Source organism: Eurosta solidaginis, chromosome 2 (genome assembly GCF_040869045.1).
Source record: "Eurosta solidaginis isolate ZX-2024a chromosome 2, ASM4086904v1, whole genome shotgun sequence".
Classification (NCBI taxonomy): Eukaryota; Metazoa; Arthropoda; class Insecta; order Diptera; family Tephritidae; genus Eurosta; species Eurosta solidaginis.
In genome coordinates, this window is record NC_090320.1 from 293,261,246 (window position 1) to 293,279,729 (window position 18,484).

An 18,484-nucleotide genomic window follows, 5' to 3' on the forward strand; every position below is an offset into this window, starting at 1 on the left:
GTAATTAACATTTTTGCCATACATTTTCTTAGGATCAATATATACAATAATAATAAACAAGTAAAAGTGTCTAAGTTCGGGTGTAGCCGAACATTGTATACTCAGCGTGAGCTTCAGTTTTCAAATTTCTTTTCACATAACTTTTCTACATAATACGTGGCACCGCCCATTTAAAAGAAAAATGACTCCCCATTTCCTCTTAGAGTAAAACTTGATAAGTGAAATATCATTGATTCAAAATTATTTTTTGCTAAGTTATAGCTTATTATTCTAGCCTACGACCCTTTTAAATTTGCTTAGTCATAAAAGGGGTGGTGCCACGCCCATTTTTTCAAATTTGAAGTTTTTCCTATTTATTGTTATAAATCCACTTGGGAAATGAAATACCATTGATATAAAGCTCTTTTTTACAAAGATATAACATATTTTATTCATCCACGACCCTTTTAAAAATCTTTTATATAAAAGTGGGCGTGGTCCTTAACCGATTTCGTTAATTTTTCTTCAAAGCATTCCTTATAGTAAAGGCAACCTCTCTGCCGAATTTTGTTACGATATGTTTAACGATTTTTGATTTATGATTAATAATATTTGTAAAATTGATTTTATCACAAGTGGGCGGTGCCACGCCCATTTTAAAATGTTTTTCAAATTTTTATCAAAAGTCTCAATATCAGTCCACATGTCAAATTTCAACATTCTAGGTGTATTATTTACTAAATAATCAGGTTTTTGTGTTATCCAAAACGTTATATATATTCATTCTGAGTCCAGATAAGCTCGTGTGCCAAATTTGGTAAAGATATCTCAATATTTACTCAAGTTATCGTGTTTACAGACAGACGGACGGACGGACGGACATGGCTCAATTAAATTTTTTTTCGATACTGATGATTTTGATATATGGAAGTCTATATCTATCTCGATTCCGTTATACCTGTACAACATACCGTTATCCAATCAAAATTAATATACTCTGTGTGCAAAGCACGCTGAGTATAATAACTCAAACAATCCTAGCTAAGAAAATGACACACTGTGCTCACAACCTATCATTACATACACCAACAATTTATTTGTGTGTAGGCATGCAATGAAGATGCAGTTTGGTCAACTAATTTTTCGAGTAATGAATGCGCCAACAAATGTCCCAAGTTGAATGCCCGATCGGCCAGTCAATTGCTGCTGTCAATGAACGTTGAAGTAACTTCACTCGGCTTGATTTCGACTCGTGGGCCATGCGCATGAGCGCAGCTCCAATGAGAATATTGCAAGTTGCAAACAAAAACGGCAATACAGTGCAGAGCAATGAAACTAAAAGGCACCAACAATCCAACCAACAAAGTCCACCAACGGGTGCATAAATTTATGTTTTTTAATTAGATGAGTTAGTCATGGTTGTTGGGTCAGTTGATGTTGCCATGAACTGCAGATGGGCAATGAAGTAGAGAAAGATGACAACGATGACTGCAATACATTGCGCGTTGAAGCAAATCATTGGTTACGCGGTACATGCGCATTAACTGCATTCAGACCGAATTCTTACACGACTGGCGCATGCGCAGGGGTTTTCTGCTACTTTTTGAATTTTTCGTTGGAAAAAGTCGTTAAGCACCAATGACGTTTGTGTTATGATAGCAACATTGTCTCGATCGCGGGGATAACTATATTTGGGAATTGAGTGCTATCGCTTGCAATGAACGTTGGTAATCAAGTTTTTAACGTGATTGGACTGATTAAGTTTGTATGTGACGAAAATATATATGTATGATGTTGGAGGGTGTGGAAAATGTTCAATTGAAATGAAGTTTATCGATATCATTACCATAATTATACGGATGCTTCTTGTTCAGCATTAACAAAATTGTTTTGATGAAATGTTAATTTTTTCTACAATATGTGCAAAACGTTTATTGGTGCATGCTGGTCGTGGTGGGCCATTGAGGGACTTAAATGGTAGGTAAACAATGTTGGTATTGAATGTGGTGGAAATGGCAGCAAAGTCCGTTGGTAAGACCCTAATATATTCAACTTTATCCTAGAAAACCAATTTTATCTCAAATGGATTCTAATTTCAAAGTCTGAGATAGTTTTTCATGCCGAAAGTTAGGTTTCAAGTAAAATGAGATAGCAAATTTAGGCTATACGATGTAAGATCCTCAAACAGAGAAGCCGGTTGTGTTCGAGCTCGTTGCAAAACTACTCTCCGTAAATTTAAAAGCGATACAAATGTTCATAAGGTTTAGGTACTTAAAAATTAGCTGAGGGGCCTTTTGTATAGTTAGACTCTCTCTCGATCTTCTCGTGGAGAGTTTGGCATGTGCGTACATCGTTATTACCACTCGCAATCTTCCAAGTAGCTGCTGCCAAAGGAACACACTGCCCAGAGCACTTTACGAAACAAAATATAAATGTGTCTTACGCCCCGATTCTGAGCGTTACCGGTAAAATAGTACGCAGAACATTATGTAACCGAATATCGTTACCAGTTCTTTTATCCACGATTCTGGCCCAAGTGGTAACGCTGTCATCTCCGAAAAACTCACCTGTGTCTGTGGAGAAATTGGAAAGGTAGTTTTCTTCGCTTTCACGGTTGCAACTTTGGTCCATTTGGACCAAAAATGGTCCTTTCCAACCCCATTTGGTCCGCTGGTCCCTTTTCTTCAATTTTTGTCCTTTTTATGCAGTATACACGATTGGTACTTTTCTTTCTTTTTCACTCAGGTAAAAATTCACAATGTATGTTTGTTTAATGGTGTGTTCAGTTTATACTTTTATTTAAGAATTCATGAGCTTAACACCGGCTTATAATAACTGAATTTCAATTATTATGTTTTTTCTAAGAGAAACTGAAAAGAAAGAAACATTTACTGGCATATTGCGATGGACCATTTCGAAGCATGCAAACAAATACCAGCAGGATGGCCTAGTGGTTAAAGGCTACTGCAGTTTCACCATGTGATTCACGGTTCGAATCCCGGTGAAACCTTTGATAACTTTACAAAATTGCCTGATGATGATTACGTTGGCGGTTTTCGAAATGGTCCATCGCAATATGCCAGTAAATGTTTCTTTCTTTTCAGTTTCTCTTAGAAAAAACATAATAATTGAAATTCAGTTATTATAAGCCGGTGTTAAGCTCATGAATTCTTAAAAATTCACAATATTGCCCAAAAATTCGCCTCACTTTCGTTAGACCCCATATAAAAAAATGCTGAGTCAATAAAATGTACCAGAAAAATAACATTTCACCTAGGATATAATTTATGCCAGGCTATAAAAAGAAAAATGTTGGCAAACACATTGTCGTTAATTGTTGATGAAATAACCGACTAATCAAAAAAAAAACTCTTGTTTCATAATATTAATTCGATCGGTTATACAACACTATGTAAAATATATGAAAATAAAAATTGCTTCTCGCCTAGCATAGCTTATAGCGAGCACTCTGCCGTGAGCCTAACATTTTCAAAAGTTATACAAGGAAATTCTATGCATTACTTCTCGTTTGGCACGTTGATATTTAAATCTTTCTCACCCAGCTCAATTAGTTCAAGGAATTCCAGGACTATTGTGGTGTTAAGCCACGCAAAGTAATTGAAAATTAAGTATCTTGGCACAAGAAATATTTTAACTCGAAGACAGAAAGAAGCAAATGCAAAAGAGATTTGATTTCGGAACAAATGTTTTGTACAAAATTATTCCTATACGTGCTAGCAGAACCCCTGAGGCCTGGGATCAAAACTCACACATACTGAATCTAGGCTCTGATATGAAGTTTAAACGTTAAGGGAAAAAGTAAGCATCTATAAAAATAGCGCTAACCAAATTGCCTAGTTTGATTTATGATTTACTGAGTTTTCCACATACATAGTTCGGCAACACCAGAACGCAAATTTTGAACCGTTTCTTACTAAAACCTAACTGCTCTATACATTTTATTTCATTGCAATCAACAATATAATGCTAGAACCAAGAGCTTTGTGACCAAAACTAGGTTCACAATGTTTGGTTGGTGAAAGGCATAGACATATCCTATGTCAAAATATAGTACCATTTTTGGTTGCATGCACATATATTTGTTTGTTCAGCCTGAATTAAAGGAAAGTCTTCACGATGTTTAGTAAAATTTTATATGGAAACATCCTAATAAAATAAAACAAATATTTGGTCCTTTTTTCGATGCATTTTGGTCCCAAATGAAAACATGGTGTGGTAACCGTGTTCGCTTTACAGAAAATGTCTCGCTTGTAGATACAAGGTTAACGAATAAACGGGACGATGTGTATATGCATATTATGCATGATACGTTTCTATATAGGTATATTGTAATTTATTCCGTGAAAGTACATAATATAAACAAATATGTATAGCAAGGGGCAACACTTTTATTATTTTAATAACTTTACCTATTTGCGCTTACAATTCTTTATTTTTCAGTTTTGCCTTTTTCTAAACAACAGCTGTTATGTGGTTATTTCGATGTAAACACCTACTTTTGTGGATAAAAAATTATCCGGCTATTTTCGCAGGTAGAATACCAAAAGGGTGTAAAAGTTGCCGCATGATTTCGTTACCGTGGCGAAGAATGTTGTTACCACACTAGAATCGGGGCGTTAGTGAAACTAATAAAGTCGGCAGTTCAAATGAGCTCTACTTCTTGCCAAAAAAATGCCCCTTACTATGCCGGAGATGGTATCTTCATAGCATTGTTGATTTGATGCCTATCTTTGGAAGATCAGACTGCTAACAGAATGTATTTGCCATAGCATGTGAAAAAGGGTTCATTTTGGAAATAAAATATCACTGCCAGTTGCCCAGAGTCGTATCATGGCCAGGACCCAAATTAAATTTATTCTAAAATAGTTTGAGTCTCTGCAGCCATAATATCGCATATATAAGCTATGTGATGACTTAAAAGAAAGAAAAATACTGCAATAAGTTGTAAGAAATGGGTCCAGGGGGATTTGAGGTGGCACTAGTTATCGCGGAAAACGAACCAACTGAAAATCTTTGCTACAAGATGGCTAAAATTAGCTTGACAGTTACGACAGTTGAGTACGGTATTGGTCCCAGTCCATCGGTAGATACATTATCTCACTTCCATCAAAACTTGAGCGCATATTTGTTTAGCCAGGGAATAAGAATATAGGTAAAGGTGCGTTCATGTTGTGAACTCTTGCAGTGGAAGGATGGCATGTCCTTCGGGTTACTTTCGTCCCCGGCAACGTTTCATTGCGCCTTAAATTCAATCCTCTGCCCACAACTGCAAGAATGTCTGGCGGTACTGTGGGGCATGCGGAAAACAAGGGATTTGGCGGTACTGTGGGGCATGCGAAAAACAAGGGATTGCGATTCAACGTTATCATCGTTATCATTCATTAAGTTGGCTACTTTTATTGCAAAACCTGCTTCGGGCGATCGGTAATATAATTTCGATATTGAATACCTCGAAGGGCACTTAAACATGGTGGCAGACACAATCTCCTGATGTACGTTCCCATTACGAGACGACGACTTCGCATGTTTAGATATATCCACGAGTCATGCTTCGAATATTCTAAGATAAAACTCTGCTAGCCTCGAGCATCAAAGCTCTAGCATGAACCCGGTCTTAGCAGCTTAACTCATAGCTCTACTGATCATGTGATAGGTGGGTGAGTAGTAGTCCTCAGGTATGTGAACGTTATCATGCTGATCTCGTGCCCTATTTACGCCTAAAAGTTTATGAACGTAAGTCCTTTCATTTTATTTAAGCTCCATTTTCCGGGCAGATCAAGATGAAACGTTCCGTTCCTTACCGTACGCCTCTACATATCTTTAACTTTTTGCCTTACTATTCTTTTCGTCACCGCCTTTGTCTATATCTTGTTCTTTGTTTTCATTTCTGTCTCCCATGCCATGTCCGTCTCGGTATCTGTGCCTACTACGCTCTGTATGTGTCTGCGTCGCCCTCCACTTCTATCTTCCTCTTATGAGTTACTCTCTTTTCCTCTTTCTATTTTTCTCCCTCTTTCATGGCGAAATCATTTTGTCTATTTCCTTTTGTCTATATCTCGGTCTCTGTTCCATTTCTGTCTCCCATTCCATAAACGTCTCGGTATCTCTGTCTGTTACCGTACCCTTCATCCTCTCCATTTTTGGCTCCATCTGCTTCTCCCTCTCTGTATCCTTTCCTATCCTTTCTCTCTTTCTCTTCTTCTCCCTCTCCGTTATGACGAAACCAAAGTACATGGTACTGTAGTGTATTGTTTGTATAAATGTCGCCTTGTTTCCACCTTGTATGGTTCCGTCATGCTCTCCTTCTCTCTATAGCTCTCGTTTTCCCTCGCTCCCGTTTCGATTTTCCTCATCTTATACCTCTTCAACTTTATCTTAATGTTCTACTTCCAGTCGCTTTCCCGTCTCTTTCCTCCCTCTTCTCCCATAATTTCTACATCTTCCTCTCGCTCTCTCTTTCCTTCTCCCTGTATTTTACCATCTTTTTCCATCGCGCCTTTCTCTTCCGTTTCTCCTCCAAAATTTTGTTTAGTCTTTTGGTGAGACCACTCTTTTTCTGGCCCACACTTTTTCCCTTTTCCTCTCTGTGTTGTTGTTGTTATTGTTGTAGCAGTGCTTCGCCCCATCCAATAGGTGCGACCAAGGACGCAACAAATTCAATGGGGTTACACTGAAATGACAGCCCTTGGTTGGGAAAAATCCCGAGTCGCTCCGGTACATAGAACCGGCTGCCTTGGGAAGCGTTTTTTCCTCTCTCTCTCTCTCTCTGCTGCTACTTCTCTCTCCCGCTCCGTAAAACTCTACCGCTTTTTCTCCGTTTTGCCCTTTCCGAAACTGATTACGAACATACATATGTATATAAAAACAATGATTTTGTTATATATTATTCTTTTTATTTTTGTCTGAAAGTTTAATAGCTAAACGATTAGAAGCTATCGATCACTGGTGTATGCACCACCTTCAAACGCCTGCGTATCACACAAACAAACACATTTGCATAAACCATTTACAAATCCATAAGGTGCATCAGGGGCGTCGCGACGGGGGGTTTTGGGGGTCTCCTTGTAAATTTGCCTCCTTGTAAATTTGCCTCCTTGTAAATTTGCCTAACGACCATCTACATATATACATATCAGAGAACTGCAAAAATCGAACACAACAACATTCGATTACATTCGGAAGAATGATCGTGTTCAATGATCCAACTTGCTTAAACGAACATAATCGACATTGATTTAAAATCAACGAACTTATTCCATGCGTGAATATAATCAAATCAGGCGTTTGCTCGTTTGCCTCAATCGCGATTACATTCATCGGAATGTAAAGGCAAATATGAAAAATCCATGCGTCTGAATATTTGCATGATTCTGCTGCCCTTACGTCACGGCGACAGGCTACATATAAACATTGCTTACGGTTCTGTTTGTTTGTCGAACTAAACGATACTAACTCTCGTGCTTTGATTTTATTCTCCACATTTAAATAATGTTAAATTTACAGCATTTTTTCGAAGTACACATTTCTTATTTTGAAATATAATGCAAATTTGACATTATTTTCCATGTGGAAACACATTATTATAATGTAATATCTACATTTTTTTTTCATATCAAAAACCCTTTTCAAAAATGTAAAATTCAAATTATTTGATAAATGAAAAAATAATGTGTTTTTCACATTTTAAAATGTAAAAAAAACACATTATTGTTTTTTCCGTGTAGATATGACTTTTTTAAATAAAATGTTTTCCTATTCGATCAGTTTCTTTCTTTTGAATTTTATATACATATACGTTAGATCTCATGCATAGGCTCATAAAGCATGAATTCTACTTCTTCCTGAAGGAGGTACTTCGGTTTTTTTTTTATCAATTTATCTATGATTAATATTACATGGATGCGATTCTGTGGCTTTTCCTAATGTTCATATGTTGTTGAAAATCTTGTGTCGCTTCCAGTAACAACAGCAACGAACGAGACATCTTTTTCAACTCTTAGGCTGATTAAAAACTATTTGAGAAACACGATGAGTGAAAATCGATTGAATGGCTGTGCATCACTAAGCATCCACCGTGATCAAATTGTTACCGTTGATGAAGTTTTAGATGAAATGGCAAATAAAAGCCGACGCATGCGCTTGAGTTTTTAATGTAACCTTTTTCATATCATATTCTAAATACACGTACTTGAATGTTAAAGCTAAAGACATTTTTTTTTATTTATTTGACTGAAAAAAAAAAATATAAAATTTTTTTTGAACCCCCTCCCCCCCAAGGTAATTTTCTGGCTACGATCCTGAGGTGCATCAATTTTTCAATAAAACTAATTGTAATTCCATAAAACAGACAGGCAGCAAATTAGAATTATTATTACAAAAGCAATAATACGGAATATCTCCTCCACTTTTTCATAAAATTTATAACATTTCGCGCTTTACCAAATGCGTTGCAGTGGAACGCCTAAAAAATAATGATGAATGAATTTGAAAATTGTGTAGGTAAAATGCCATGACTAATAAAGTTCTTTATAACTAAGAAAAAAAAAAAAAAAATTCAAAAAATAAAAAAATTTATTTAGTCTGTGATAAAATAAGTTCAAAACGAATGCGCTGAAAAAAGACCAAAGTAATTTTTGGCATTCAAATTGATTATTGGCATACAATTTTTTTTTAACGAGCTGCTAACGTCGTGCCGTTAAAAGCTGGACCACTATGCATTGAGCAACAATACTGTTAAGTTTCTCAGTGTTTGAGTGTGTGTTTAGGTGCGTGCGTGTGTAGTGCAGTTTGTTGTGTGTCATGTTGCATGTGGTACGAGTTTGGTGTCATAAATCAAGCAGCTGGACGGTTAGATCGCATAAGTACATGCTCTTAAGTATAGCCGAGATTGAGAAAATGTTTATTAATATAACTAATAACGGCAGTCAAATATTTAAAGTGGTATAACGACTGTAAATGCTACAAAAGCTTAGCTTATGTGGCGACAATTTTCACCATAGATACTGGAATTAAATATATGTAATGCGTCCATAGTTATCTCGAGAAAAGATTGATAAGCATACGTTCAAGCCGCCGTTACATATGGCCGTAATTCTGATTAACAGTAACTGTAGACAGCCAATAGCTCACCCACAAAGTAGTCATTTAAATGGCTTTGACAAATACATATGTATGCCGAATATCTATTGCGAATATGTGCCTAAGGAACAGCTCGAGAAGGGGCCGAAAAATGGCTTATTTTAGACATTTTTGCAGTCGTGCAAAGGTAATGATAGGTTAGGTTGAAAAGGCATGTAAATATGTCGCACTTCCACTCTGGTAAATTGTTGTCCATTCGGAATGCCCTCAATGAGTGCCGGATGGTCGCACCAGACATCTAAGGAATTTTTCTCTTATTCATCCCAATGCATAGACTTACACCCCAATATCAAGTTAAGTAAGACTAACTGATACCTGTCATAACTTTGTATATTCCCCGGGGATCACACAATAGTGGTCGCACAGCATTTTTCGACTTGTCTTCGAATGTCTGTTTCGGATAGTTTCCTGACAATCTCGTCAACAATCTTCTTACCTTCGAATATTGTTTGCATAAAGACCTAGAAATAAAAGAAATTGATGTGCCTTACAGACTTCAGCGCCAAAAAAGGGTCGGCATATTGGTTGCCAAATCATCCTAGAGCAACATAGCTGTTATAGATTTCCTTTTCGAAAGTACTGCAAATATCAAGAATAAGATTAGCTGAGCGAAGTGTATACAAACCCAACGCATGAGTTCAAAACATTCCAATAAACGTCTAAGGATGAGCGGTGTTGACACAACCTTGTTTAGCTGACATAGTTCCACCTGTCCCGAAGCGGACTACAACTGGCCAGTTGATCTCCAAAGCCTCTTCAAGCATTCATGGCTGGTTCGCATAAACCACTCTGACCACGGGTCAGCGTGACAGGTTCCCGCACCCACGTGAATTTGATGCTTACTAGATTCAACCGCCATCGTTATGGAATATAATATGAACTCGGGCATCAATTTTCATTTGACTGCCCGAGTTCATATTATATTCCATAAACGCTAAAGCGCTGGATGGCATACTAGCCACTGTATTTTTAAAAGCACGACCTTCGTCTGGAAGCTCACTGGAAGCATTTGATTTAATACTCATACATTATCTCCCGACCCTCTTCTTCCCTTCAGTGAACATTAGCGGTGAAGCTAGAGAAAAGTTCTTGAAAATATTTTCGGACCACTATGCGTTATCTACGGCGATTACCGAAGAAGATTTAATTTTGAGGTGTACAAACCTTATGCAGACGCCAACGTAATCCAGTGAATTAAAAAACACGGACTATGCTGACTAGGCCATGTTTTGCGAATGAAAGATGAAGCTCCGGCCAAGAAAGTATTCTTATCGGAACCCGCCCACGGAAACAGTTGAAGAGTGCGGCACTAACTCCGCTGGAAGGACCAGGTGAAAGAAGATTTACAGTGCTTTGATGTTAGCAATAGACGCTATATGTTGGAGTGCTCACATTTCGGCATTTTATACACTGAAGGAAAAGGACTAGTAAAATCAACCGAAATACGGGTCAATTCAACCGAAATTTCTGTCAATTTTTATTCATCGCAACAAGATGTTGAATCAACTGCGCCCAAATTGTGGAATCGTAATTGACCGTTTTAGTAGTCAAATGAAAAAAAAAAAAAAGTTGTTGAGAAAAAAAAAAAATAAATGTAAGGCGCGACAACTTCCGAAGAGATCTAAAGCCGAGCTTCTCTTCCAATTTGCGTCGTGCTCCTTTTTAATTTTTCTTACAAATTAGCGCGACGGGACCTACTTGTTTTATGCCGACTCCGAGCGGCATCTGCGAGGCAGATGAGTTTTCACTGAGAGCTTTACATGGCAGAAATACACTCGGAGTGCTTGCCAAACACTGCTGACTCTGCTTAGAAAAATTGTCTTCTAATTGTAAAACCTTATTTCTAAAATTTTGATAGTGCTTTGCCCGGGTCGTGCACCCAGGGCATTCGGTGTGGTAGGCGGAGCACGCTACCATCACACCACGGTGGCACTTACTAACCGAACTTCAATTCGGCGCACATCAAATATGCTGGCACACATTAAACATTATACACTTTATTATTTATTTTTATTAAACACACTTTCACCTTTTTATAATTTATTTCATTTATAGTTTTGAACTTCGCTTTGCAAATATAAATGAAAATAGTAGTCACAAAACTGATTCTCAATTCTTTCGGTTGCAGCTCAGCTCATTCTCAATTTCTTCTCTCGCATGTAGTTGCCACACTTGATTGTTTCGAACAAAACTTGTAGTATAAATGCTTGACGAAAAATTTTAAAAAGAGAACTTGTAAGTTATAGAAAAGTAAAGAATCAAATCGCAGGAAGGTAATTCACCACTGGAGTAACTTTACATGTAATTCGGCAAGTTTAATTTTCGTAACACTTTAAGTTGAAACGATTCCAAAACAACTCAAACTTTTATGTTGTCGGAAACATCAACATTAAAAAAGGATGTGATTTTATTATCTTACTAAATTCGTTCGCGTGAGTGAAAATTCGTAAAAACTTGAACAAAATGTTACTAACTTTGGAAAAGTCCTGTTCATTCAAACAAAACTTTTGCAACAAGAGGGCGCAATTTTCCATTGCGCTTGGAGGAGAAGTTGCAAAATTGTACCCGATAAATAGGTGTCCCGGTATGTTATAATTTTTTGCACAGTAAATTCAAAAAAGGGTTTTTCGTTTTGTATTGATAACTGAACAGTTTTTTGTTGTTTTCCCATTTTGTGTGTTTTTTCGATTTGGTGGTTTTCTTATGTTGGTTTTTTTTTTTAACAAGTGGCACCATCGTCATAAGTACAAAGTAGAGAGCGCAGTGAGCGTAAAATTCTCTTTGAAATTTGCTCATGTATTAACTGTTGATCGCTGTTGAAATGACCAGTGAGATCAGTTGTGTTAACAAAAAAATCAGTTAAATTGATTAGGAATCTGTGAATTTTACAGAATTTTGTTATCTTAACAGCGACAATTTATGTTCTGTTGAAATTACTAAACTAATTTTTTCGCTTGACAAAGAACTCGGTCGAATTAACCGTAATTCGATCCATTTCACCGAATCTCCGTTAAGTCAAGAACAACAGAACAGATTTGTTGATTTTACTAGCACCATTTCTTCCAGTGTATCGCTAGTCTCGGTTACAGTTCGCTAACAATGTCTATCGGGTACATAATCAGTTAAAATCCAACCAAATTTTTTTAGCTCTGTTTTCTACACTATGCTTCCTATACTTCATAGCGAAATGAACTATCTCCCTTTTTGCGCTTAGAAAACCCAAAAAAGCAGGAGGTACACCTCAGTATGACGTACCATCTGAATTACCTATGGGGTTAAATACTTCCTTATTTCCCTACTTCCTCTATGAATTTGTATGTTAGCAAGAGGCCCAAAAATGTATTTAAAAATTATTATATTTGTACAATATTTTTGCTAGAAAATAATTTAAAAGGTTTTTTATCACGCTATTTATGCGTCAGCCTCGTCTAAATCTGCCGAAAAAAATTATTTAAAAATATACACAAAAAGTTTAGGAAACTAAAATGAATAAACAAAAATACAAATAAACAAAGAGCGTGGCGAATTATTCGAAAACACCCTCCCACATAGTAATTCGGCACTAAAAAATTACAAGACATTGCTCATTTGATAAACACAAAAACGATTAAGTGACAGGTGGACATTTTTTAAATTACTGAAGAAATGGCTCATTAATTTAGGGTCTCATTCTTTATTACGAAACGAACGTACGTTTCGCATCAGAGACAAATCGCTGGTGTATTTGCACTTAACCGTCCTGTTCATGAATAATTTTTCTTCTTAGTTCTTAGTTCGCATGGCTGGGTACCCGGGTACCACAAGGCAGTTCATACGTGAGAACTACTAGTGGTACCTGGGTATCCCAGCCATGAGAACTAGTTATAAAAAACTAATTTTAGTAATAAAAAAATAATTTATTAAAAAAATCATCTTTATGAAATTATATTTGAAAAAATTGTTTCTCCTTTTTGTAGATAACTTATTCCCATACGATGCCACAAAATTTTAACTCGTTTCTATTTGTAGATTATTTAAAAATGGCTTTTGAATATGCAAAAGGTACCCGGGTACCCATCTATGCACAGGACGGTTAAACGTTAAAGTATTGGACGTAAAAGCCGAACGAAAATGAAAGAGAATACCATTGCTAAACGAAATCGTTTGGAGGCGAATTGTTCGTCTGAGCTATCGTTCGCAATACAGATTTAAGCCCTTAGTAAAATATATATGGTCGGATGGTCGAAATTGATTTTCGAGCCTGCGAAATTTCATTTTTTTGACTTTTTTCGACTTTGATTTTTAAGGTTTTTTTTCATGACCTACTAAAAAAATTTCATTTGATTGTAAAATTTTTATGTATACTAGGGTGGGTCGATTTAAAAATCGCTCATTGCTCTGTAAAAATCGTATTCTAGGGATCAAAATAAGAAACTTTGCCGAAGGAACCATACCTCTAAAACGAATTCTGATGTCCCCATTTGATTCCCCATTCTGATGTCATACACTTGGACTCGATTGGATCACTCTAAATGGGTCAAAGTGGGATTTTTCAAAATTTACCCCTACCTGGGGGGAGGGGGGAGGGGGGGGTTATGAAAACTTTTTTAGTAGGTCATGAAAAAAACCTTAAAAATCAAAGTCGAAAATAAATAATAGTTTAAAAAAACTAAAAAAACACGCTTTTCTAGTAAACCGAACTAAAAAATAGAAAATAATTTTCAATTAAAAAGAGTTTATATAACAGTAGTAGAAGGTCAAACAATCGTTTATAGTTAATCACCTCAAAATAAAATTATAATAAAATTTAAGTTAGTAACAGAATAATATAATTCAGAGTAAAAAGCGTGGGGTGCATTTGACTACATTTCATATCTTCCCTCTCAGATAGTTGCCAATAGAATGATTGTAACATTCAATATCAAGCACCGATATCCCCTCAGACCAAGGACTAGAGCCTGGGTTCCAGTAACGCCAACGGACCCAGCTGATATCCTGGAGTTGCTCCGGGAGTACAACCCGCCACAGGTTTGGAAGTCAACCTGGATAAAAGGTGCGAGCTCTGCATTACCAGGGCTCTCGGCTCCACTCCAGATTCCGTTACATATATACATGGATAAATAGATACATAGATAGATACAGGTCAAGCTAAAAAAAACGTGTTAAAAAGGGCTCCAGTATGCTCTTTCGTAGATGTGTCATGCATCCACTTCTATCATTAATAAAGGAATGCGTTTTTCGCATTATGTGAAAGGTTTCAAATCTATGGTCATTTGGGGTGTTCATGTTATGTGACCCCACCAGCACATTATTGCATTGTCATCGAGCCTTAATACGTGTGCAAAGTTTCAATCAAACTTATGGCCATTCAAAGTGGTAATAAGGCCAATTGACCTTATGGCCGTTTACCTTATGTCATCACACCAACACATTAATGCATTGTCATCGGTCCTTGATGCGTATGCAAAGTTTCAAATTATTCAGACTTCTAGAAACCGGTGAAAATTAAGCTCAAAAATTCCGTTACATACAGGCCAAGCTAATAAAAGCGTGTTAAAAAGTAAAAAAAATGAAATTTCGCAGGCTCGAAAATTATTTTTTGGGTATGCGTAGTGGAACTTTTTTTTCCTGAGCCCAAATCCTATCGAAAAATCGATGGCGCGATATCGGTTAACTTTCGTCCATACAAATCGACCCAGGTTAATGTATATACTATTCAAATGTACTGCTTACTTTGTACGTTGGAGGCTATCCTTTCATTTAATAGGAAGTAGTATGGAAAAACTTGTGACAATCTAAAACATATTATTTTTCTTGCTACATTCAACATACAAAGCTGATTGGAGGTTATTATTAGCAGAAATCTTTAAAAGTTGTGATAGGCATCCTTATTGGGATAAGAGGAGGAGCTATCAGCACTACATCGACCTTTGTACAGAGCTTAATGTTGACCATTCAACCAATGATAAGGAGATACACCATGCGTCTTGCAGCAAGTAGGATAGATGACAGAAATACTTTAGTGTTCGCCAAGACGAAGTTACTGTATATCATATCATCACAGGTTTCTTGAGATGGATTTTCAGTATGGTCGTTAAACAAACTTCTGGTACCAGTTTGAATACATGAATTCTGCAGACTACTTGCATTCATAGCTGCTCGAAGTTTAGAGATTGAAATCTAGCACCAACTTCCAATGCGTTAAAAGTTCTGAGGCTCTGAAAACTGGTATATTCTGCGTGCTGAAATCGATGAAAAGCTACATAAAATTCTCTAATGGTTGCTAATTTCACATTAGTGGTGGCAAGCTCACCAGAAGCTAGTCGACTTCGGAGCAGATCTGTCGAAAAGAGTATTAAATAAAAGAAGCGTATTGGTTGCTATGTCCTTGTATTTATGAAGAGGTAGCAAAAATGGCGTCAGACAAAGAAGCTGTAGTGAGACTATATAGGAGATGCCGATTTTTCTTTGGTTTAGAAGTCAACGTTCATCCCCGATTCTAGGAAATAATGTGCTACCATTTGGAAATTTGGTTGAAGCAAAGAATTTCATTCCTTTTTTCTTCAAAAATATTTTGAGAGGCAAAATTACTGAGTTTATTGGTAGTAGTGCGAAAAATGAGATTAAAACCAAAATAACGCCACTTTGAATCAACTACAAATATAACTAATATTAACACTCCTGGTTCTTTATATGAAACGAAGCGTTCGTATTTCATATTATTTTTTTTTTTGTTGATGGCTTCGGCCCCTTCGAGTTTGCGTCACTCTCAAGAGGACGAACTCCCATTACTATGAACTCACCTTGAGATTAATGTAGCAATATTAGCTCGCTATTTTACTGGGTTCATTACTAGATACACATTGTTCGACTAATTAAATGGTAGTATAGGCCATTTCACTCACCTCTCATCTTTGTCATATTTCGGCAGCGCTCCCGTTTCCAACAACACTGAAGATTCACTTTGCGGTTCCGCTGAAATACCCTGCGCACGCTGACGCTGATAAGCCTGACCACTTTTCCGCTGTTGCACACCTGCGCCCGGTGTAGTGGTCGTGCTGGCATGACGACTAAATGGAAACACACTTTGAAATTTATCCAGATGTGATTTCAATTCAGCAATCTCTGTATCCTTTTGTTGTAACGCGCGTTGCATTTCTTGAATTTTCGACTCTTTCGCTTGTATAATTTGCATAAAACGCTCCTCTTGCGCATTCGCTGGCACATAGCTATTATTCAATATACTCATTGTGGATGAATGATCAAGTAGCGTACTCATGGAAGCACCACCAGCACCCACAGGCGTTGCGGTGACCGGTGAGGCGGCAGCCCCTGCTGATATGCACAAACCTTGCATTTGTTCCTGTAATAGTTTTTGTTGTTGCGCTGCTGCTGTACAATAATCCGCTGATGTAGGAGTTGTCGCGTAGATTTGTGGTGGTGTACCAACAACAAATGGAGTGTTACTTTGCGCTACAGCAGCTGCTGCAGCTGCCGCAGCCACGGTGCCTGGTGCGTTTGTATTCAAAAATAAGCCTTGAGTTTGTGCTTGCAATTGTTGTAATTGATGATAGCGATGTTGTAGTTCAAGTTCTTGTTGTTGTAGCGAATTTAGTTGTAATGCAGCGGTTGGTGGTACTGCACCGTATATGAAAGTTTGCGCGATAACGTCTTGATTTAATGGTAATGTGAGTGTACGTAACGCGCCCGTATTCGTGGCGAGTCCGGCAAGCGCGGGCAAATTATTGTTGTTCACTAGTCCCAGTTCGGGTTGGAACTGAAAATTGGCGTTCGATTCCTGCTGCATGTTGGCGCTGTTATTGTTTGGTGCTCGTGCGTCGCTGGCGTCTGCTTCTCTGGCGGCCTCCGTTTCCGCGGCTGTTTCACTGATATTATCCGCTGCTTTCCCTTGGCTAGCGCTAATGCCGTTCACCGTGACGTTGTGCGCGTCGTGACGCAAATCCGCGCTGGACGCGCTCGTGTCGTCGTTACTTGCGCGGGGGGCAAATGCTGCTACGGTGGTTGTGGAAACGTTCGGTAAGGGGTGCGCTATAGAAATACTGCCTTCTTGCACCTCGTTTACGTTAGATGCGTTCGCGTTTGTGCTCGTTTGAACGCTATCGCCTCTTAAACCGCTGCCAACCTCGCTGCTTGCGCTATTATTGAATTGGCTAAGATGTTCCCCGTTCGCGTCACAACAATTTGTGTTTGTTGATTTTTTTCCAATAAAGAATATTGACTTTTTCCGTGGTGATTGCCGATGTTCCACTACAGTTGATGCCGCCAAAGAATTTGTAGTCTCTAAAGCGGGCGTGTAGGCGCTAATTGGTGTCGTAGCTTGTATGCCGTTGCCAGTCGGTATCGCTGTTGTGGTTGCGTTAACTTTGAACGTTTTATGAAGCGGGGGATCTAAGCTGTTAGGCGTATTGCACGGACCAAAGGGTGCGGTTGTATTATTACCGTTACTATTTCTGCTACTAATTAGCCAAGGTACAATTGTGCGTGGGGTGGCGGGATATAAATTAGTTTGATTACTTGTCGCTGATGGTTTGGTTGTTATCACATTCGTCTTGTCATGCTGTTCATTATTGTTCTGTAGCCGATCGGGCGGTAATGTTGTTTGTGGTGGTGGTGGTGGTGATTCACTATCACTATGCTCTGTAGTGGCTGGCCTCTTGGTAGCGAAGCACAGCCGATCAAAACAAATTCGCATTCAAGCGACTTTTTTGACTCGCTGCGAGTGAATGCAAAATCGGCGTGACGACAGCAGCCCTGAAGAAAGAAAACCGCGAAGAAAAGAAAAGAAAAATATTAATATTTTAAAAAATATACACGAATGATGAAAAACGTAAATATTGTTGATAAAGTAAACAAAAATATATTAAATAATTAATTGCAACAAAAATATTTAAGATCGCCGTTTGTGATATGCATATTCGAAAACACAGACATTACAATCAGTTTCGACAGTTTGGAAATTTACGCGGAAGCTTTGAGTTTGCAAAAAAAATTGTATTTATTTTTAACACATTGAGTTCAAAGTACGTTTGCTACTTTCAATTAGGTATCGATTTGATAAACCTAAACTTAAATAAAAAGCAATCAAATCAAAACAAATTGCAAAGAGAAATATTAGAGACACTAATTTGTAACATGTGGCTCTTTAGTTTTGTTCATGACATGGTTTTGGTGACAATTTTGGGAATATTTTTATTCATAAAATTTATGTTTATGTAAGAATGGAGAATTTTCCACGTCGAGACTATAGCATCATGAGGCATCATCCGGTAGCAAAGATCCTGAGCCAGACAAATCATTTTGCATTTAACTGCAACTACAACGATTTGAACCAGATAAATCTAAATAG

The 18,484-nt window shown here is 37.6% G+C and overlaps 1 protein-coding gene across 5 annotated transcripts in view; it reads right to left on the minus strand.

The window, feature by feature from the left end:
• Positions 1–18,484, minus strand: part of for (cGMP-dependent protein kinase for) — a 319,267-nt gene that overhangs the window by 127,649 nt on the left and 173,134 nt on the right. For all 5 annotated transcript variants that reach the window (XM_067768568.1, XM_067768570.1, XM_067768569.1 and 2 more), the window contains one exon: positions 16,023–17,889. In XM_067768568.1, coding sequence (XP_067624669.1) covers positions 16,023–17,830 — 1,808 coding nt within the window. In that variant the 5' untranslated portion in view covers positions 17,831–17,889. The remainder of the gene's footprint in view (positions 1–16,022; positions 17,890–18,484) is intronic.